The sequence below is a fragment of the Oreochromis aureus genome, linkage group 1 (genome assembly GCF_013358895.1).
Source record: "Oreochromis aureus strain Israel breed Guangdong linkage group 1, ZZ_aureus, whole genome shotgun sequence".
Lineage (NCBI taxonomy): Eukaryota > Metazoa > Chordata > Actinopteri > Cichliformes > Cichlidae > Oreochromis > Oreochromis aureus.
The window spans coordinates 31132339-31155256 of record NC_052942.1 but is presented as its reverse complement, the minus strand read 5'-3'; the positions used below and the strand labels follow the sequence as shown (position 1 = coordinate 31155256).

At 41.3% G+C, this 22918-nt stretch overlaps 1 protein-coding gene across 4 annotated transcripts in view; it reads left to right on the top strand.

Moving 5' to 3' along the window:
* Positions 1-22918, top strand: part of cd276 (CD276 molecule) — a 69028-nt gene that overhangs the window by 6117 nt on the left and 39993 nt on the right. For all 4 annotated transcript variants that reach the window (XM_039612447.1, XM_031746560.2, XM_031746562.2 and 1 more), the window contains 2 exons: positions 11808-12158; positions 13615-13911. In XM_039612447.1, the coding sequence (XP_039468381.1) occupies positions 11808-12158; positions 13615-13911 (648 nt within the window). The remainder of the gene's footprint in view (positions 1-11807; positions 12159-13614; positions 13912-22918) is intronic.

Below are 22918 nucleotides of genomic sequence, written 5' to 3'. Positions count from 1 at the left end.
TATATAGCCTGAAGAAGAAGGACAAAATCAGATTGCAAATCCTCAAAGTTCACAAAGAACTTTTATCATCCAAAATGCCATCATTTAAAGAGCTTTTTTTGCCTTTTCTGCTCTCTGGTTGAGCTGACACAACCTCCTATCGGCCATCAGTGGCACATTTCAATCTTGACTCAGTGGACCTAAGTGTCTTCAGTGGTTCATTAGGGACCTATTCTCTCCCAGCACAAATGGGCCTGCGGCCTGCTCATTACTGGCTATGTAGCATCCACTGCCTAACTCGCTTCCCTCAGTGGGAGGGAAGAGGAGGAGGAGGTGTCGGGGACTGATGGAGCTCTTTAACTCACGGGTAATGGGCTATATTGTAGCTCACACAATGATTCACTTTCTGCTAACTGGAGCACTAAGTGAATTAGTTGGAGTCTAGTTTGATACTATAGTCTGCCTATGTAACACCATATCATATTACAAAAGTCTCATATTTTGTGGACATTATTTAAACTATTATTAAAACCACTTCCTGTAGCTTTAGAGAGCTTCTGCTGGCACACACAGAAACCTAAAGATTTGTGCATTTAACTGAGCATCCATGTATTTATGTGTGTGGACGGCTGTGCTGATATGATCCAGGGTCTCTGAGGTCTCTAACTCCCTCGCTGGGATTACTTGCTGTAATCTTTGTTGTACTCAGCCATGTCATTTCTTGATAATTCCTGCAAGTTCCCATATCAGCAGACATGATTTTACTTTGAGGCCTTTGCCAAAACACTTTGTGAGAATGGTATGTTTGGGGGTAAAAAAAAGAAAACAAAATGAGGCACATGACAGCACTGTCATCCCAGCATAGTAACATTGTCTCTGTAGCTCCCAGCTGTATCCTGACTCAGGAGTCAGATGATGGATTATTCTCAGTAAAATCTCTCCCTGATGTTACTCATACAGCACTGCACAGCTGTTGCCTCCAGAGCTAGGAAGAGCCTTGTCTGTAGGTGGATGTTGTTTTTCTCTATTTAGGAAGCAGGAGAGAGGAAAGATTGCCACCCTGCTCAGAAGTGGCTTTGACCCCTGACCTTACATGTTACTTAGCCCAGATGAATTTTTTTTTATCACGCTCATTATAACGTATTGTGGTTACAGGTGTCTGCAAGATGCAAAAAAATTGCAGATCCGTGTACAGTAATGCCTGAGCCACAACAGTTAGCTGAGTACAGTAACAGTCTTGGCTTGCAGCACACAGCAGTGTCAGCCAGTTGCAGAGCTAACAGGAGGCTGTCTAGCTAATTGCTTGTTGTTGTCATACTCTGTGTTCAGTTAGCACAGCCACTAGGCTGCCAGAGCTCGCTGTGGGCAGCTCTTAGAAACCAAACAATGAAAGAGAATTGCATCCATGCAAATGTAGAATTGAAAACCAGACACGATTTTTACTCTCAGTGATGGGAGCTGTAAGGTAATTCAAATTAACTAGCATAATTGGATAGATTGCATCTAGTAAAGTAGTCGCCAGGCACAGATTATGGCAGGGCCCCAGAGCGTGAAAATAGCCCGCTCATGCCTTCATCTCTAGTGTACTTTTTAAAGGTCTGCTAACTATGAATACCCTCTTCCTTCCCTCCTTTTCTCTTCACAGCAATTGATTCTGCAGAGAGGGGACACTTTAGCCTGTGCACAAATTCAATTTAGGGTTATTACCCTGTATCAGTGATGTTTTTGCTAATTTGATTGTGTCCAGTAAAGTATCCTTTTAAAAACAATCGAGGACAGGCTCAACAAAGATTGGTTTCGCTGCAGTGCATACATAATGACGAGTCTCTGTTGGCTTGCCTCTGTCTCACTGTTTCCCAGCTCTTCTTTTCTTACAGTGCACTTATTGAAACAGAGTGCATTACCCAACAAGCACCTCATGATTATTTCAACAAGTCTTAAAAATGCTGGCTTGTGGATCGTTAAAAAATTGATACAGGTAATATGCCGAGATTGCAGTTCTGGAGGGGAAGAGAGGCCTGAAGCCATATGTGGGCCTGCTGTGTGTCTAGTAGGCTTTGATGAATGTGTTGAACGGATGCTGATCTGTGCTTGGGAAGTGTCACAGCTACTACTGGCTTGCTGCGAAAGCATCCCAGCAGCTAACAGAGGGAGACCCCTGCTTGCCTGGTGTTGCGTCTGACACACGGCAGTGGTGACGTCGGGTGCTGTGGGGATAAAACTCTGCCTCTCTGTCTTTTGTCGTGATGTGTCGGGTTGTTTCATGTTCAACTCCAACAACAAACACACATTAAACTGAATTTGCATACATGATCTGCATTGTTTAGTTAAATTTTTTGGTCTGAAAAAACCCAACCACAATTGTGAGATATGTACAAGAAACTTCTTCAGTACCCCTTCTTTGGTAGATGTTGCACATTACTATGGCAAAATCTACTTCATAGTACATTTTGAGGTCTCATTGCAATTATTGTTTTGTTGTAGGAGCCAATTTTGAGTTTCAGGTTCTTGGCTGACTGCGTGACATTTGAATCCCTTTCAGATACCTCGTAGTCACAAATATTTGAAATCATAGCCTTCCGCTGTGTTGGATTAATTTTCAGCTTCTTCAGTCACTGTTGGCGTTACTAAACCATTTGAAGAGTATGAGAAATTATCAGCTCTAGATTCGTCATCAAATAACAGTTCTTACTAACAATTTGTGACCTAGTGGAGCATTAACAAGTAAATGAATTAATTTTTCAACTTTTGTAACTGGAAACAAACTGCAGCACTTATTTTTGTTAGGCTTTAAATATTACAAATCATGTTCACTTTACTAATATCTGACCCCATGACCCTACTGCTACCTTCAGGCGCTCCCATGTACACCATCTCTTCAATTGTTTTTCTGTCTCCTGTTCATCAAAGGTTCTCTGTCCCTCCAGCTTGTAAGCCAGAGGCTTGCCTTTATCTGCCCACTGTTCTTTAGCCAACACCATCTGACTGCCGAAGTCTGTTAACGAGTTATTAGAATAGAATAGAATAGAATAGCTTTTTATTGTCACTGTTACAAGAACAGTGAAAGGCAGTTTGGCATCTCTCCATGTGTGTGAAGTACACAATAGCGTAAGTATTTACACAATGACAAATTTACATTTACACAAGAAAGATATGTACAAGTTATACATACACCTGCAAACATACACGCACATACATACATATATGTATATATACATATTTGCATCCGTACATGCATACACACACATATTTCCACATACACACTTACATCTATATACATACACATACATGCCATCTAACTAGCAGGTGCATTGAGAGGTGCAGTGTGATCAGTGATATTGCACATTGAGTGGGGTGGGGGGTGCTGTTGGAACTATACTAAATAATGTTATAATAAATACAGTTTAAAGAGGTAGGGGTGTTGTTTGCATTGAAGTATAAACAGAAATACGATTTATAAATAAGGTGTAATGTCCATGAGTGTTGGCAGTGCAGTTATCCTCCAATCAGGGTGGAGGTAGGGCATGTTTGACAGCCTGTGGGTAAAAACTTCTGTTGAGTCTGTTTGTCTTCGACCTGATGGACCTGTAGCGTTTACCAGAGGGAAGGGGGGAAAAAAGTGAGTGTCCAGGGTGTGAGGGGTCCTTGATGATGATGCTGGCTTTCTGCTGAAGTCTGCCAGTATAGATGTCTCTGAGGGGAGTTAGTGAGGTGCCGATTGCCCGCTCTGCTGCCCTCACCACCCGCTGCAGTTTCCTCTTGTCCTCCGCAGTGCAGCAGTTGAACCAGAGTGTGCAGCAGTAAGTCAGAAGGCTCTCAATGGTGGAGCGGTAGAAGTTTACTAGCAGTCTTTGGGGTAATTGGGCCTGACGTAGTTTCCTGAGGAAGTACAGCCTTTGTTGTGCTTTCCCTACCTGGTGGGAGATGTTTGTGGACCAGGTAAGGTCGGCCGAGATGTGGACTCCGAGAAACTTGAAGCTTTCTACCCTTTCTACCTCCTCCCCATCAATGTAGAGGGTAGAGTGCTCAGATCGCTTTGTTCTTCTGAAGTCGATTACCATCTCCTTGGTCTTGGCTGTGTTCAGATGCAGGTTGTTGTCGTCACACCATTGCTTCAGATGCTGAACCTCCTCTCTGTACGCTGAATCATTGTTGTTGTCGATCAGTCCTATGACAGTGGTGTCATCAGCAAATTTTATAATGGTGTTACTGGTGTGGATAGGTGAACAGTCATGGGTGAAAAGTGAGTATAGGAGGGACTGAGGACACACCCTGTGGGACACCCACATTCAGAATGAGGGTGGAGGAGGTGTGCTCTCCCATTCTTACGTTCTGGGGTCTGTTGCTCAGGAAGTCCAGTATCCAGCTGCACAGTGAGCTGCTGAGTCCTAAGTTGCTTAGTTTATTAACCAGTTTGTGGGGTTGAACTGTATTGAAGGCAGAGCTGAAGTCCACAAACAGCATTCTCACACAGGTGTTACTACAGTCCAGGTGTGTGAGGGCTGTGTGAAGAGCTGTTATTATGGCGTCCTCTGTCGACCTGTTTGCCCTGTATGCAAACTGGTATGGATCGAGGTTTGCAGGGATGGCAGCTTTAATGTGTGACATGATGAGCTGTTCGAAACATTTGGCAATTATGGGTGTTAAAGCAACTGGACGATAGTCATTCAAGCAGCTCACTGTGTTCTTCTTGGGCACTGGAACGATGGTGGCTGACTTAAGGCAGGATGGTACTACAGACTGTAGCAGTGAGAGGTTGAAGATGGTGGTGAAAACCTCTGCTAGTTGGTCTGCACATGCTTTAAGCACTCTACCAGCTACACCGTCAGGACCAGCTGCTTTCCTCGCGTTGACTCTGCGCAGTGTGGCTCTGACCTGGTGCTGCTCCAGCTGGATGGGAGCGTCGTCCCTCTCTGTAATGGCAGGATGGGTGATGGTGTCCCTGTTTTCTTGGTCAAAGCGGGCGAAGAAATTGACGGGATATGAGATGACATACTTCTATGAAGAAAGAAAGGCAGAAAAAACACAGGTAGAGAACAAGTAAGAGATGAATGAGAAAAGGGAAAATAAAGCAATGATAAGTCCTGTTGTGATTTATGACATTTTTGAGAATGAGCTCTCAGTCCTCGGTGATTCCTATCCATATCATATTTACTATGCACATGCTCCGATCACTCAGTTAATGTTTTCCAAATGCATTTTTTTCAAATAGGAGTGTTATGGGCATGCACATCTGCTCTGACACCATGAAATCAAAAGCTACTGTTCCCCTCAGACTTATACAGGGATTGGTAATATCATAAGAGTAATCGGTATGAAAGGGCTCGCAGATCCTTTGAGCAAAATCCTTTGATGTTCAGGTAGAGCGTAATGTGTAGAATAGAAATGTGCTGAGCTGCAGTTACATTCATCAGCAGAGGGGGGCACTGTTGTAAAAGCATTTTTCTCCTGCGTCTCTCCCTGCCCAACCAAAACCCACTGTCGGTGCAGTCTGTTAGTATTGCACCTTACGTACCGGTTTGCTTTGCTGTGTCAATATTGCCCCAGCAATTTCCCCTCCAGTGCTTGTGCTTGATGTTCCTTATGTATTAAATCATATTAGCACTTGTTGTATCATGTTTCAGCAGGGCTGTACCTTTTAAACATGCACTTACTGTGTTAAACACTCATTGTACAAATAGCTCCATTCCCTGTTATTGAATTGATGCCATTATTAGCTTTATGAAGTGGGACAGAATGGAATGAAATTAACTCTAATTGGAGCAAAGACACAAATGATTGACAAAAATGATTATTGAACTGAGTGTTAAAATATTTTTTTTGTAGTGGATATTGATGATAAAGACTGGAGGTATCTTTGTAGATGACTGCAGAAACTCCTGATTTGAATAATGACGTGTACATGCCTGTGGTGTGTGCTTGTGTGTGTGTGTGTGTGTGTGCGTGTCAAGGACAGTGCAAGGGGCCCAGGTAGTGATGTAGCACTGTGTATACATGTGTGTGCGTGTTTGTGTCTGTGGCTGATGGAACCTCTCTGCTCCAGAGCAACTTTGTAACAGTGTCTCCATTGTAGTGTCAGGGTACCTCGTGTCCAAATCCTCTGACAGTGTGATGCTGTGGAGCTGTCAGCAGTCATACAGGTGTGGAATATCAATGTGCTGTCTGGCCTTTGGGTGTCTGTTTCTGCATGAAGTTGTGTCTCTGTCTGTATATGTGTATATGTCAGTAGGATTGTGTTTATAGACCTGGATTTTGTTTAAAATTGCATTCATACAGATAACACTGATGCATTTCATCAATACTAACACTTTATGTAGCCTTTCCCTTTTCCAACAAAGCATAGTAGTGATCTACTGCAATATACACATTTGTACAGCACTTGTTACTGCTACTGCACAATACTGTTTGTGCAAAACCTTTCAGCTCTTGTTGTTGAATCACTGCAAGACAGCAGGAATGACATAACCATCTTTTTTTTTTAAATCTTGTAGTAACATCCATGCAGAACTGAGCCTTTTTGGCATCAGCACAGTTTGTTTTTCCAAGCATCTTTTTCCAGAAGGGATCAGATTTTGCAACGATCAACAGTTTGATTAAACTTAGGACCACTGGAACACGCCGTGACTCCGAGAAGGCTAGAGATTAAAGCTAGGTGGCGTGGAGGCTGAGCAGGTGGCTCATATGCCGTAAGGCTGTTGCAGATGCCTGGGTTTGAATCTGCCAAGAGCCATTTTCTGCGTGTCTTTCCTCTGTTCTCTCTCTAAGCTTTCTGGTCATAATAAAAGCTAAAACACCCCCAAAATACTTAAAGCTGATCAAAAGAGTGAATGCAACCTTTGAGATAAAGTGTATTATTGCTATTGGAAACTTTTCTCAAATAATTTCACTAATAAATTAGTTTAATTTAAGTGTCAAACATTCTTCCATTTGTAGATTTGAAATATAGTTGTAAAGAGATAGATTTCATGTCAGTTAGATTACAGTTGTGATGTGATTTACAGCAGGTAATAACAATCAACAACAATGCAAGATGAGAGTGTGTTATTGTCCAGGTCTTCATCTGTACTTTAGTATGTTCCAGAAAGAACATATGGTAGTATCTTGTCCCTTGCACTCTTGCTCTACTTAAATTTTTGTTTACCTCTGTTTGTTGGAAAAGGCTTGGTTTTTATTTTAATTCTGCAGTACTATGATCTAGCAGCAGAAAACTAATGGATGCTTCGCTTTAGACCAGTAACCACTACCTAACTTCCCTCTTCTTCCTTCTCCCTGGTTGTATTCTATATTGGTGCATGCTTGTCTGCAGCAGGATATTCTTCTCATTTTTGCACCTTTTTAAACTGTCCTTGTCCCACACACATGTCCACGCTCATTTGTAAGTCTGTCTTATCCTTTTCTCTCCTGCTGTATAGTGTATATGCATGGTCCTGTTTGCAGCTGAATGTGCTTGCACATTTTAGCCATTTGTTGACTCGCTTTTGGAGCTGTGGGATAAAAAACTTGATGTTGAAATGAGTAAATTGCATGACGCATGTGAGTGAGTGACAGGAGGAAAGTGATGATAGGACATCTTTCCAGTTTATTTAATATATTTGGTTTTGAAAGTTTTACTTAAAATATTGTAAATTGTCTCTAATACAACTTATTTTGTCTGCTGTTTGGGCTGGACAGCTTGTCAGAGTACAAAGCTGCCAAAAGTATAAAGCTAACTCAAGCTCAATGGCACTATTCTTTCCCTTCTTTCATATATGATATATAAAACTGGTAGTATAAATTGTACATAGTCAGTTTTTTATTCACTCTATACAAGGAGTAAGGAGTATTTTCTGGTTTCACCAATGTCACAGCAGACTCTGTTACTATATCAGTGCCCTGGAAACATGGCTTTCCAATACTAGTTACTGATTCCACCATTTAAGTATAGTTGGTTAAGAGGCTCTGATTTGTTTCTTCTTGTCTAATCTTCATATAGCTGTTTATTTCTAACATGAATCATTTAATCCAGATGTTGTTTGTACAGTTACATATACAGAAATACTTAAGTACATCAAGGTTAAAAATAATTTGTTGAAAATTACACAAACTCCGCGATTGATTTTGTTTAACTGTAAATCCAGCGCATAACATAACACAATAATTGAGGTGTGCACATCAGACTTGCTGAAATGAAAGCCTATCGTAATAACTAGATTGACTGTTGAAGGCCTACAGTCACAGCTCGGTAATCCAATGCGAACACATACTGCATCTGTAAATGCATGTGGGTGAACACATGCACACTCACCTGTCGGTATCTGTCAGTTTGATGCGAGGCATCTGTGGGTTTTATTTACCAACAGCCTCTTGCTTTACCCTGTGAGCAGCCCCAGTCTAACAGTTCAGATTCACCTTTGCTGTCTTCTTGCATATCACACTGTCTCTCAGTCTCACAGTCAGCCTCCAAGCTCATCTCATGTGCCTAGTGAGCATGCTGTTCACTATATGAAAAACTCTGGGTAGAAGAAAACCCAGTAGCACCCATACCTTGCATGTCTCAGGAAAGCAGGATGGAAGGAGGTGTTGATAGTGACAAGGTAGTCGGTAGTCTTGAAAGTAGAGTGGAGAGCAGTGTGAAGATCACTTGCAGCCTTTTCTAGCCAACCCTGTGCCTTGCTGCTAAGCGGGGCCCGTTGCCAGTGCTCGCAAAGGCTGTAATGAGTTTATTTCATGTCGGCTGTGAAAGTGCCCGTCTCTGTCTCGCAGGCACTCAAACAGAGCTGAGACCCATAAACACAAAGTGCAGTGTGTAAATCCCCACAGCCTGACATCTCCCAGCCTGCCCTCTATGGCTTCTGAGCATCTCTTTATCGAGAGAGAGAAGGGAGAGGTGAGATCCTCACTTACCCTCTGAGAAGACATGAATAGCCTGGAGACAATGTGCAGGGCAGCTTCCTCATGGAAGACCACAAGCACTGCAGTCTTTATCTTCTCCTGCTTATGCTTGTCTCTGCTCAGAAAGCGTGTTTTTTTGTGTCGGTAGCAGACCTCTGTGGAAACATATCAAAAAGTCAACTGTTGTACAGAAGTTGATGTTTGTTGTGCAGCAGTGTTCCAAAAAGGTACAGCATGCTAGTGTAAAGTTGCATTCTCTTGGGGATGTTGTCTTTATGCTATATGAGTTGATTTCATTTAATGCATACAGCTTTATAAACCAAAGATTATGTAGGCACAGGTGAATAAAAAAACAAAACAAAACAACAATTCTGTGCTTTTGTATATGTTTTACATGCATTGCTGCCATTATATTCTAAATGATTTTTTTAGAGGGCAATCCAATATCTCTTTTTTCGTATTTAAATACATGTTGCCGTTCTGCTGTTTGCACTTAAACATATAAATGATTTTGGTTGTAAACAGTAGCAGATCAAAAACCACGTGTGCTCATTCGCTTTGGCTTGTGGTGCTTCACCTCTGACGAATAGGACATCAGATGTGCGTTTTCCATGACGTCAGCCGGCCTAGCTTGCCCTCCTCTCCTGTCCAATCCCCTCCCCTTGATGCAATGCAAAATGCCCCCCTTGTGTTCTCTTTCCAAATCCAAGTCGGTGTCTCTACACAAGGTCCCTGTGTAGAGCTGTGTCCTCGCAGGGCCTTGGAGTGAGTGGTAGGTCACTGCTTAAAGAAGCAGTGAATGAAAGAGGTGGGAAGAGGTGGAGATGTAGAATGAGAGAGGGGAGTTTCTATCTCTCTCTCTTCTCTGACATGGCTCTGGTCCGGGTTGAGGGATTAGTGTGTGAGGCTCCACCACAGCCTCTTCCTTGGCTTGTTTCCAGATATTATCTTTAAGCGTGAGCTCAACGCCAGCCTCTCTTTCTTATTCCCCTCTTCCCTTCCCCCTTCGTGTACGAACTCAGTGGTGTGAGTCATCCCAGGCTGCTTGGGGAGTGATTTAATTGCTCTCTCTCCTCCTCCTTCGACATGCATGTCTCGTAGAGGCCGTCACTGACCCTCTACTTATACAAAAAATACCATCAACCTGTTCATCGCCACAAAGGTTGGACTGTCTTCTAAGACAGTGCCGATACACACTCTAGAAATTTGCTCAGTTATCCCCATTGGTGGCGACAGAATGCCGCCTGTTTCTGCCATGCTTTGGTGTGATAACTCTTCTGTATTGTGTAGCCCTGCTGAGTGAATGTGCGCACAGCATAGGGAGATAGAAAACACCCACAACAACAGTAGAGCTTTTGTAATCACAGAAAAAAAGCCTTCTGCCATTTTCACCTTGAAGATAAGAGAATTGTTGTGACTGGCACTTTGTTGGTGCAGACACTCTGAGGTGATACCAACTCATTAACCTATGACACAGATATGATGGTCTTCTGTAAGAGAAACAGTTTTGTGCTTTTGTTTTTATGTCTACAGTTACTGTTTTTGCTTCATGCAGCGTGTCCTTCACTATAACTTTTATACTTAGGTAAAAACAATGAATACTGCATTGTGTTTTCATTCTTAGCCATTTATATGCCATTGTATTCTGCATACAAGAGATTCTACTAGCATAAATCGCGGCTTTTTTCCTGTCCTCATCTGCACTTCAGAGGTAATCCAGTAGGTGGCACTGTTCCTGCAGAGGAGCAGGGTATTGGGGGGTGTAATGTGGAGGCCACCTTGCTGGGATTGGCTGAATGTGATTGAAAATAGGTCTGCCTTGACTTAGCAATATCCATCCATATATGAACCCTCTCAGATGAAAGACTTGTTTGTTGTTAATAGGCAAAGTAATTACTGCACCTCTGCAGCAGTCAAATATCCTTCATAGCAAAGTGATTCAACATTGACATTGGCTGTGAGATAGACAGAGCTCAAAAAGGGGTGCCGAGGCTAAAATGACGCTGTGATTATAACAATTAGAGAGCCTGAGCATAGAGTGTATTGCTCCAGGGGCCGACTGGCTTTTTTCTCTCCTGTGATGCTGATGAGTGTCTCAGAGTTGTATAACAGCAGACAGGGATCAATGGAGAATGCTGACTCTTGAGAATACCATGGATGTACTTTAGACTGCCTGCAATGGCTACTAATCCACAATGATTATGCAGTGTACTCTTTGCGCTTGGCCTAGTCTAGACAGACAAAATGCATACGCACAGATGCACAGTCACTTTTTAGTCTTCGAAAACACACGTGCAATAGTTTTTCTGCATTTATCTTCCACTGCTATCACCACCAAAGTCTTTTTAGATTTAACTAACGATGAACCTAAAGCTATACAGATGTTGTTGCTTCCGTTGCCTGAGTTTCAGCACACTGAGCCATCGCCAGGAGGCAAGGCCTATAGGAACACAAACAAAGTCCTAATGCTTACCTCCAGATCTCCACTCTTCATCCCCCTCTTCCCTTCATCCCGTCTCGCCTTTTCTATGCCACTGTGCTGCACAAAGTGGATGTTTCAGTCACAGCATACATTTCAAAATGCAGCATTGATTTCATTTTCAAAGACATTCACATTTGAGTAGGTGTCAGTCTTTCACATTTGAACACTGAATTAATACTGTGATTCAGTGAATACTTTATGTTTATACTACACATGAGCCAAATAGTCATTAATAATACTATTTATTGTTTATTTTAGGCTAGCCAAGGGACAAAGAGATGATGCTTGGCATGCATGATTGGCATAGTAAAGCCTTCTGACTACGGATGTCTGCTGGAAAAATGTCTAAAAGTATATTTAATAAATTAATTATTTTCTGTTGCTGACAGAATACAACATTTCTTTACAATACTGCTATTTTTTCCCAGTGTTTTCTTGTTATTTATACTCATGTAATACTTGTTCTTTCTTATAGCTGTGTTGGAACTGAATGTCCCAGAGCAGCCAGTTGTGGCGTTGCACTCCAGTGATGTGGTACTCAACTGCTCCTTTAACCACACCAACCCCTTCAACCTGTCCGATCTGAGTGTCTTCTGGCAGTTGACAGACACACAACGCAGTGTGCATAGGTACTTGGAGGGACACGACCAGCTGGCAGACCAGGCAGAGAGATTCGCCAACCGTACCAGACTGTTTCCCAACCAGCTGGGCCTGGGCAATGCTTCACTCCTACTAAGCAGGGTGGTGGTGGCTGATGAAGGCAGCTATACCTGCTTTGTGAGGGTGAAGGACTTTGGCAGCGCTGCTTTGCTGCTGCAGGTGGCTGGTAAGTCAAGCTGTGATGTCTGTGACACATTAAAATGCACAAAATGTGAAAAGTGTTTTTCAAGATCGATAAATGCTATATTCTACATTCGTGGGGTAATGGAATCATAATTTCCGTAGGGATTAATGAAGTATTCTCATTCTGATTCTTGAATTAGGCTAAAGAAATAGAGTTGCACATTTTTATGAATTCACCTTGATCTAGTATCACTAATAATAATAATACTAGTGAATGTAACTTTTGTACAATTAACTTCTTTGGGATAAATTCCTTTCTCAAGATGTAAACACTTTCCTCTGGGCTGTTAAGCAGTGATTTTGGTCAAGCATTGATTCTGCTCTCTTTCATGGTCATTATCTGATGACATTGATTATTGGCCGTTGTTATGGTCAATCAGCCATCGCTAACATCTTCTCTTCTGGGTAACTACACATCCCACTTTCACAGCAGGGATTCTTCTTTTTATTTGTAGTGGTACTTTGTGCCTTTCATCCCTTCTCACATTTCTGTATCTGTTGTGAGTTTGTTTCTGTTTTATGCATCAGGCAGTGCTAATGAATATGTTTCATATGTATTCATTTTTCTTTTTTTCCCTCTGCCGGGGAAAGGGACAGCACTGCCTCCAACGGTGACAAATTGGTTTCATTTTATGCATTAGAATGATAGGTATTCTATTTTTAGCCAGCATTTAAAGTAACACTGCAGATTTCCTTCAGCTGTGCCGAAAGAAAATGAATGGAACTCTCAATGGAAATCTGTCAGTCAAATGGACAGCTGGGGAAGTTAGTGTGTGCCACACTATATCCGTCTTTGTATTGAGTCCACTTTTCAAAAAGCAGCACAAACTTATTTCATCTCGCCCTCAGCTCCACCCCATTGTTTGTTGTGCAATGATTGGTTCTGGGAATACAGCAGCCTCTTTCTTCGCCACCTCTGTACTCATGCTTCAGCTCAAGGGATTGGAAAAGCGTGATTCTAGCCGAGGCTGACGAGTCACCCCTCACCTCCACCCCTCTACACTCTTTTCTGTGCCATAGGCTGAGTCGTCCCAAATCTCTCAGCATGGCAGTTTTCTCCCAGGCCTCCTCCTCACTGCTTGCACTATATTTTTCTTTCTGGGAGTGGCTCAGTGCTTTGGGTCTCCAGAGAGAGTGGCGTTAGAGTGTAGAGATGCAGCATCAGGATGTGCCGCAGATGCTGTCTGTGGGATCTTAAGCACTGTGTTATGCTAAGCTCCCTTAATATAATTAAGAATTTAATGGGAATCATGTCAAACAGTTCCCAGGGTGACACTCACTGCAGAGAATCTAAAACTAGTGAATTCACTATGACTCTGCTGCTCTCTTATCCCTATTCTCACCTGTCTTTACTCATCCTATTCCTCTTTTTTTCTTCACTCCCTCCTTCAGTCCTAACCCATCTCTTATCTTTCTTTGTGTGCACTTTTTTTTCCCAGCACCCTATTCCAAGCCCGTGGTGACTTTAGAGCCTCAATCCAACTTGCGGCCAGGTGATGAGGTTGCCCTGACTTGTGTGTCCTATGGTGGTTATCCTGAGGGCGATGTCATATGGCAGGACGCGGGCGGGCGCAACCTGACAGAGAATATCACCACTTCAGTTGTGGCCAATGAAGAAGGGCTGTTTACTGTGACCAGTGTAATAACAGTGGTGCTGGAGCCCAACAGTACCTACAGCTGCCGACTGATCAACCCAATACTTGGAGAGGAGGGCTACATCTCCGTTACAGTCACAGGTGGGATTTATAAAAGTTTTCTAATTCATGTGGAGAGCGAACAAGCATATTCTCGTTGGTTTCCAACGTTTTTTAACGTTACCAGCTTACACTGCATTTTTTTGTTCATTCATAAATATGTAGCATTTCTTATTAAAGTCTTGTGAGCTTTTGTTAATCAATCAATGAGTTGAATTTTCTGCTGTGGATGCGTAACTTTTTTTCTTCCTTTCTAAGTCACAGTAATGATATAAAGAAATGAATGAGAAATAATGAAATGTCCAATTATGGTCCAATAAGCATAACCTATCAGTTCTTGTGCATTGTTAAATTAGATCAGTGAGTTATTATTTCCCTAAGCATAGTCAAATAGCTATTCAGCAGATAATGAAAGAATGTGCAGTAAGAAGCAATTGGCCTCCCAGCAGCTGTCTGCAGGAAGCATTTGCTAACCAGGGATCAGGGTGATGTGCTGTCCTCTCTTTCATTGTTTTATGTAATCTTTAGCAATATGTGTGACAGTACCTGTATGACAGGTCTAACAGTCTCCTACACCCACCCACCACCACCTACCATCCATGTCCCCCCTGCGCTGCTGGTGTATTCTGTGTGTTAAGTGCAAGGAGAGTACCGTGTAAGGTGGGCCAAGGCTGGGTCTCTAATGGGAGCAGCACTGTGTGAAATGGCTCATAAATAAGTAGAGGTGGCCTGAGCCTGCTCTCTGGGCTGAAGCTGGTGCTGGAGCTTGGGTTGTTGAGGCGGAGGTCGAGGCAGAGGTCAGGGAGTGCTGCTCCACTGGGCTGGGAAATGACTGTGCTGTCTGGAAACAGGATGGCCGATTGGCAGGACTGGATGGCTGAGGGAAGGTGGCCTTTCTAACAATTTGGTTGGCCTCTTTTAAAACAGCACAGATAACCAGTCAGAAGTACCATTGGGGGAGTAGAAAGGTATTAAAAACACAGTGTGAATGAAATACGACTGAAGTGAAATAAAGTAATTGTTAAAATAGTCTGTGGTGGCTATTACCCTTCTCCATTTGCTGGATTGATGGACTATTTCTGGTTTTGCTGAGATAGATATAATAGTGTTATTTTCTTTCACGTCAATTTTTTCACTCTTCTGTTTCCTCTCTACAAACAAAACTCTCCCATTTTGAAAAATGTTGATGAAGCCTTCTGGGCTACTGATTTAAAAGGTCATGCAGTTGGTCTTTTTTTTTTTTCTAGGAGAGGCAAGTCAATACCACAACAATATTTATCTTATTTGTTTGCATAGCTTTTATTAGTAATGCAGCCTGTACATGGTAATCCAGACATTTAAACGTTACAGATTTGTTCCCTGATGTTCTTATATATTATTCCACGGTCTTGGTTTTTTCCCAAACTAAACATCAAAGAAAACCCGTGTCAAGAAACCCAATCAAAGAAGACAACCAAAACCAAAATAGTCCAAAAACGTGTCTGGCGTTGAAACTTGTTGAAAGGGAGACAACAAAAGAAGCAAATCCACAAATAAACTAGGGGAACCCTTAATTAAAGCAGTGGTGATTGCAATTTTCAGCAACTGGGTGCACATGAATAAGAGTAATTTCTCAGTAGGAGCGGCAGCACAGCTTGATGATGGCCCAAGTTGTAAGTAAACACACAGAAGATTTATAGTATTTTGTGTGTCACGATACAAGGGGGCTTGTTTGAAATGAAAATGTATTTGCATTTGTTTACAACAGCTGGTGTGTACTTAACAGTTTGTGTAATTAATTCTGACCTAGCAGAACTCTTCTGCTGGAGTAGCAGAGTGTGCCGAGCTTGAGTTGATATTGCGAACGCGCTTGCTGTATACACTCAGGAACAGCACACCACACTTAGGCAGGGATGAATCCTATTATAAGAATAGGTGAAATCTGCTTAAAATTCTAAATGGACTATGAATGTGAAAAAAAGGAGTAAGAATTGAGAAAGTAAAGAGGGAGCGTGAGAGAGAGATGAGAAGAGGTAAAGTGTGAACAAGCATGTTCAAATTTCACACTCTCCCCAATCTTTGATTGAAAAATTACAATAGTAATACAAATCTCCCCCAGGCAGAACACAAGTTTGACAAGGTTAATTTTGAGAAAATGAACCCTTTACCCAAACTGAGCCAAGCACTATGTAGTCTGGCATGAGCTACATGTTGAGAGTCTGTGTAAAGTGTTCCTTAACACATACTCATATGTCTTTTCCTGTTAGTACTATTTAAACTTCTGTACCATAAACATACTAACTTCCAACAAAGCATTCACAGCATATGGAGATATTATCAGACATCTCTGAGACAGGTGTTTTAGCAATGCCCTGCAGAGTGTTGGTCAGCTTTTAATCTGAGGTCCTGGAGTAGAGAATGTTTTTTGTGTTGCTGGGATATTGATAAATTTGCAGAGTGAAGCACAGATTAGGTGTGGGGAGACCCACAGGAATAGTTGCTATTAATGAACAGTTGAATGATGGAAAGGCGCCGCCTCTGTCCTCAAATGAACCATTGCCTATTTGTTTGCCTGGACAGTGCGCCTGGGCACGAACCTTTCTCCCTTCCCCCTTCTCTTTTCTTGATGCCGTTCACTGTCTCACACTTGCAACCTATTCTGACCACTTTGTTCTTGTCAAAAACAATAATGTTTTGGGGATCAGCAGTTTGTGTCCTATCATTTTTTTCTGATTTCCAGATCCTTTTCTGAATGTAGAGCTTTAGCAGTGTATCCCATCTTCTGGAGCTGTGTGATTGCTGCAGTGTGTTGTCTGATGGCGGGGTTTCAGGACTGTCACTGAACACCCCCTCCAGCACCACCCCCACTCCGTCTGCTTGCTCTCTCAATGTGAAAGGCACCATTTCCCCGGCATTGCTCTGCTGGCACAGCATTTACAGTGAAAAGTGTGCCGATGGAGATCGAGTGAGGAAAGGAAGGAGATAGAGAGATGATGTAGGGAGATAGAGGGAGCAAGGGAGGCAGAGTTAGGAGGGGTATGAAGTAGATGACAGAAAGTAAGATGGAAACAACAATGTTTGCTGAGCCCAGAGCTGTGGCATTTATGACCTGACGCGCTGGAGATTCGCAGCGAGACTCACAGATGGAATGTGAGGCCATCCCACCTAGCACGGAAAATCTCCTGCTGGATTTTAGTATCTTTACACAATTTTCTAGGTTTCATTGGGTAGCAGAGTTAGTTAAAGGTTAGCACTGTTGTTTTGTACACTGCCTGAACAATCATTGAGAAATTGACTATTTTTAACCTCATCATTTTTTAAAAATATATATTTTCCAACTCTTAATATTTTAGTCATGATTGGGTCTTTTTCAGATTTAATTCAGTAAGTACCTTTATTTGTGTAAAGAGGAATGGAGCAGCCTCTAAGGTGATTACCACCTTATGTTAAGACTTCCATGATCATTAGGCAGCTTCACCGGTTCAACTAAAATTGCCTCAAAACCAGCACCCTACTACATTATTGTGAAAATGTTGGTGTGACCCTAAAAAAATCAAAATTTTTACGGTGGAGCAAAAGTCTTAAAGAAAAACCCTTTTCTAGAATGTCCTCTGTCGAGTGGTCAGAGACACTGTGAAGTGCTTTGTAGAACCTAGCTAAGGAAGTTAGGTAAAGGGCAATTTACAGTATCTTATAGTTATCTTATACTGATCCGTGTAGGGTAATTCTTTATTGGTATTTAAATAATCCTTAATATTAGGAGCAGTTAGTCCCTGGGGTTCACAGCTTGGTACTTGATCACTTTGATGAAAGACCTAGTGTGTCTTTGATGGTAGGAGAAACTCAATTCCTCTGTGGTTCCTTCAGAGCTCAAGAGAAAACCTACACAAGCACAGCGAACATTTAACTTCTCTGCCCTGACAGGGGTGGAAACGCAGAATCTTCTTGGTGTGAGACAATGTGCTGATGGCACAAATGGTTGGGATTGGCTTTGTTTGTGTGTGTTTTGCTTGCTTTGCATCAATCACACTATCTTCTTGCTTGTAAGCAGTACATGACATTTTTTACCATGCATGACCCCTAACTCTAACTAATACTAACCGTCCTTAAATCTCTTTCAGCTCATAATATCTGAAGGATTGCTCAACTCATTTGGCTTTATGAAAGACTCTTATGCAAATACATGCCTGATGGTGAACATTAATGTTTTATACCTTAACAGTTTCTTTCTGAGAGTCTTTTCTGAGCAGCCCATTCTAAATGTACACCACAAACTTTTGCCTGCGGTGTATCCCCAAGGATATTGTTTGTTACTGTATAATTGTGAAACAAATGCATTCATATTCAACCTTCGCTGGGTAAATCAAGGTTAAAAAATATTTTTAATTGCTATACAAACATTGACCTTTGTCAGGCAGACAGATTCTAACACAGGTGCTAATGGTAAGTGGGGTTTGTGAAAATATTCTGTATTCACTCCAGTTAGAAGTATTATTTTACATCATTAGATGTGTGCCAGCTTGCTTCTTACAACTTTTTTCAGACTGTGTCATTATGTTTTCAAAGCTTAATCTTGACATCATATTGCCATCTAAATAGCCACCTGCCAGACTCATTCAACCCATAAAACACCCAGCTCTCTGCTGTTTCTAAGACTTTCAATGACTGTTTTCTCAGAATGTTGTCATATTTGTTATTTTTTTCCTCCTAGAATCACTGAAGAAAAAATTGTGCAGCAGTTTGAAACATTAATGTATCGTAAATTGAAGTAAAAGCATTGCTGTACTCCAGTTGCCAAAGGGCTAAACAGAAAGATGCAGTATCTGCTGCTTTAAAGTTTCTCTCATTAGAGTAACTGTTGTGGTGAAATGTAGTAATTGCAATTATTCATGACATATTTTACAAGCATGTTTGCATCTTACTTCAGTAGGATCTCTTATCAAAAGCTCTGTCCGTCAACGTTGGGGGAATATTTCGCCCCAAATCAAGGTTTTGCTTCTAGATTCCACAACAAACCACTGTGCTGGCCCTTGTTCTCTGTTGAACAAAGTCTAATTTAAATGCAATTAACAGAGCCGCCAGAGAAACAGAAAAAAACCAGTATAAATGAATCTGTTGTCAGCAGAGCAGCAAGCAAGCAAGTTTCTCGACTGTATTAATTAGTGTCCAGTGCACAAACAGGCCTTCTTCCTCTTGCTGAATGTATGCTCTGTCTTATCTGCAGCCCAGCTAGGGAAAACAACCCAATAGACAGATGAAGTAATGTAGGCAATCTAAAATAAATTCAGGTAGGCAGCAATGCACCATTGTAAGCACATTAATTCCTATCAGGATTATTAACTCCAGGCCACTTGCTGCTGTCAGTGCTCTAAGACGTCCTCTTCTGGGCCTTCAGTATAGGAAATTTTATCCCTGTATTATGGCCCAGGCAATGTTATTTGTCATGGTCCCAGTACTGTTAGCAGCTCTGAGGGATTGTTGGGTTATATTCCGTTGTGGGCAGTTGCTGGTCTGTGTGGTTTTGCAAAGCTTTTGGCATTGTCAGGTTGTCAGAATGTTTTTCTTTGCTACAATTAAAAGCAACACTGAAATACAGTCAAGTTTCTGAGCTTTTGGACAATGACACATTTGTTGTAATTGTGACTCTGGTCATCACCACAACTGATGTGAAATGAAGCAGTCGAGATGATATTACAGTCACCCATTTTTACATTTTTCATAGGCTGAAAAATAATTGGAAACTTGACTGGTAGGTCACACATGGCCATGGTACTGCATAACTTTTTGTTATTTAATGACAAATTAAGGAAATAAACTGGTGTGAAATTAATTCCAATTGTTCAATTTACCTTTGATAGGGCTTTCTAGAAACTCTCAGTATGTTGACCAGAGAGGTGCTACAAAAAAAACTGTCATTATGGTGAAAAGAAAACAGACCAATTTAGAGAGATGGCAAAAACTTTAGGAGAGGCCAAATCAACAATTTGGCACAGTCTTAAAAAAGAAGAAATACTCTTTTCTATTTGATCAAGAAATACCCCTTTACAGACAAGCAAGGACGCTTGTTTAGGCATATCATTGTCAAGTCCACAAACAGTGCATTCATGAATGTAATGAGGGTTTACCTATCAGTGGTAGCACTCAAGAACAGAAAGTAGACTTTTCTAGTAAACATCCAAAAGGATTCTTTAGACAAATGAAGCCAAGATGAACTTGTACCACCGTGCTCACATGAGAATATTATGGGGATGGGAAGGAAGTATTCATAATTCAGAACATATCAAATCACCTATCAAACATGGTAAAGGCAGACTTGGCTTTGTATGTCAGTAAATGTAAACGGCTCAGCTGTGTTAACTGTTGATAGAAGCTGAAGGATTTTTGCTTCTTTGGTTAAATGCTACAAAGCTAATAGAACAGCACTTCATTATGTATATTACTTCACATTTTATAGTGGTGATATAGAAAGGCAAAATTCTGAAAATTGTAAGCTGTCCAAAAAACTTAGGACCCTGGCTAGAGCATTTCTTACTACATAGGGAGTTTTTCCTCTCTTTCATGTTCAGTATTTTATCTTCTAAGAACAGTTTCTGTCTATGTGCATTTACACACAGACTACATTAGTGAATGAATGTGTCTAGTTTCTACAAGAGTACACTTCTCAGTTTTTATTTTGGTCTTCTGTATTTAATCAAAACGGGGCCCAGCTTTGGCATAGTACCAACACAGTATGATGTTAGCCTCTGCTGCCTTCCCACAAAGAGGAGGTTGACATCTTTATGTCTGTTCCCAGCCTGGTGGAAACCTGTCTCTCTGTGTCTACCCTCACTTTTCTTTTCAGGACACTGTATTTATGATGGTAGTAAACACACAAAAGTCCTCTTTTGTTATTGATCGATTTCATTTTGTTTCGGACTCATAGCATGGACTATCATTGGGACCAGTCGGGCCCTGCAGTGTACATTTCACACAGCTCCCTGTAAATCCTGTAAGAGGGATTGGTTTCGGGAGGTCTGGCATCTGTCTTGGCTTCACGATATGAAATCATATTAGTTTCAGCTTTTTAGAGTTGCTGGGAGAATAACCACCAACGAATGACTGGGCACACCTTCAAAGTTTGGTTATTTAATTATTCAGCCCATTTATTTGATGTTTAAACTCTGCACCTGATAACACTATGAATTATTGTCCTGCAAAGGATGTTTGCAACCTCAGTAAATTGCTTTGTTCTGCGCATGCAAGCAGTCCAAATTAGTGCCTGGCAACACACAAAAACCATTGTCTAGCGCTATAATGTGTTTTCAATTAGGAGTCGTTGAGAGATTTAGCTTATTCTCGGGATAGGTGACTCTTTTCTTCAATAGCTCTAGAGAGCAGTAATTGATTGCCAAGTGTGAAATGGAAGTTAAGAATGGACTGAGTGTGGCTGTGTCCCAAAGGAGAGTGGTTTTGAGCAAGCATAGTGCTGGACTCGCTCACCTCTCTTTGTACTGACAGCTCGATTTGAAAATACGTAAGCGCCCGCTGACTCACTGCATGAAAAGAAACGCACCTATTACAGAGCCCTTTATTTCAACCCCTAGTGTCAAATATCACAGTAATAACTGTGATTAAGCCATGCTGTGGCCGTGCTCCTTATGATACCAGTTTGAATGGACAGTAGTTCAGCATGACTTACATCCCCTTCACGTTGCATTAATATCTTCCTGCTGGCTTGGAGTTTGTAGCCACGCCTGTCTCCCTATTGCCTGACAACTTGCAGCTCATTACAGACAAACTGTCCACAAGGAAGCAAACTCGCTCCACTTACCTTATTAATATTGTCAACTGTGTTTAATTTCATCACTTGGCCTTCTCATGTGTGATGCCACAGTAAGTGCAACTCTTTGTCAGTGGCAGAGACAGCTCAGTGACCCACACCACAAGAGTCTGTCATATCTATAATGTATCTGTCTCCACACTTTCAGTCAGTGACTCTCCCGGAATAAGAGTGATGCTATTTGTTGGGTTATTTTCCAGATGTGGCTGTTAGAAGGGTTAAGTGAATCCAAACAGGGTTTGGATCGTTCACTGTACTACGAGTGTGTTGTGGAACCAGGAACTTCCAAGCCATGTCCAAAGGTAGCAAAATCCACTTACAACTAAAATATTATTTGATAGTTATTTAACTTTAAAAGTGATTTTCTGATTGGACAGAGCTAGGATAAGGCTTTGTACAAAGATAATGAGAATGGACAAAACTGCAGCCATATCTGATTTTTATTTTACAGTTCAGATATGAGAGTGGTGTCTAGGTAAGATTAATTTGATACATCTAAGCTATCTGTATCATAACAATAGTAATATACATTACTGTAAAAATTTGGAATGCCAAAGTTTTCAAGTTTTTCATTTTATTTAATTTGGCTTGTGAAATGAAAAAACAAAAACAAAATAAAGAAGCACTGCATACTTCTTCAGTGTACTGTGTTTATAAAAAATAATTAAACAAAACTCTAGCACTCTGTTTTGCTTACTACTGGTACAGCTAATTAATCATGTTCCAGTCCATCCAACTGTGGGCAACTTCTCATTTTCTCATATACGGTTAGAGGCTTAAGCTTTTGGACAGTTACATTTTCTTTTTCTCTGTCCACCACCACATGTCAAAAACATGGTTTTTGATGGTAGCCCTTAGAGGTAAAATGCATTGCAAATTGAGGAAAAAACAGCAAATGCAAAAAGTGCTGCAAAAAACACAGTGAGAGTCGAATAAAACACAACTGAAATAGAAAATTGCACAGCACAAGCTAAAAAAAAGACAATTACAAAACAAATTGGAAGTGCTGCTGGGGACACGATAAAATCACAGAATAGCGGCAAAAGTGACAAGCTAACAGTAAACAGCTAATTCAAATGTGTAACTACAGTATAGTATAAATCATATGATCAAAACACAGCACTGATGAAACCTCTGCTTCTTTTAAGCGTGTCTCAGTTAAATCCATGCATGTTTTGGTTTCTTTCACAAATGCACCCGGTCCATCACGTTATTGTGTCCCTAGAAACATTTCCAATTTGTTTTGTGATT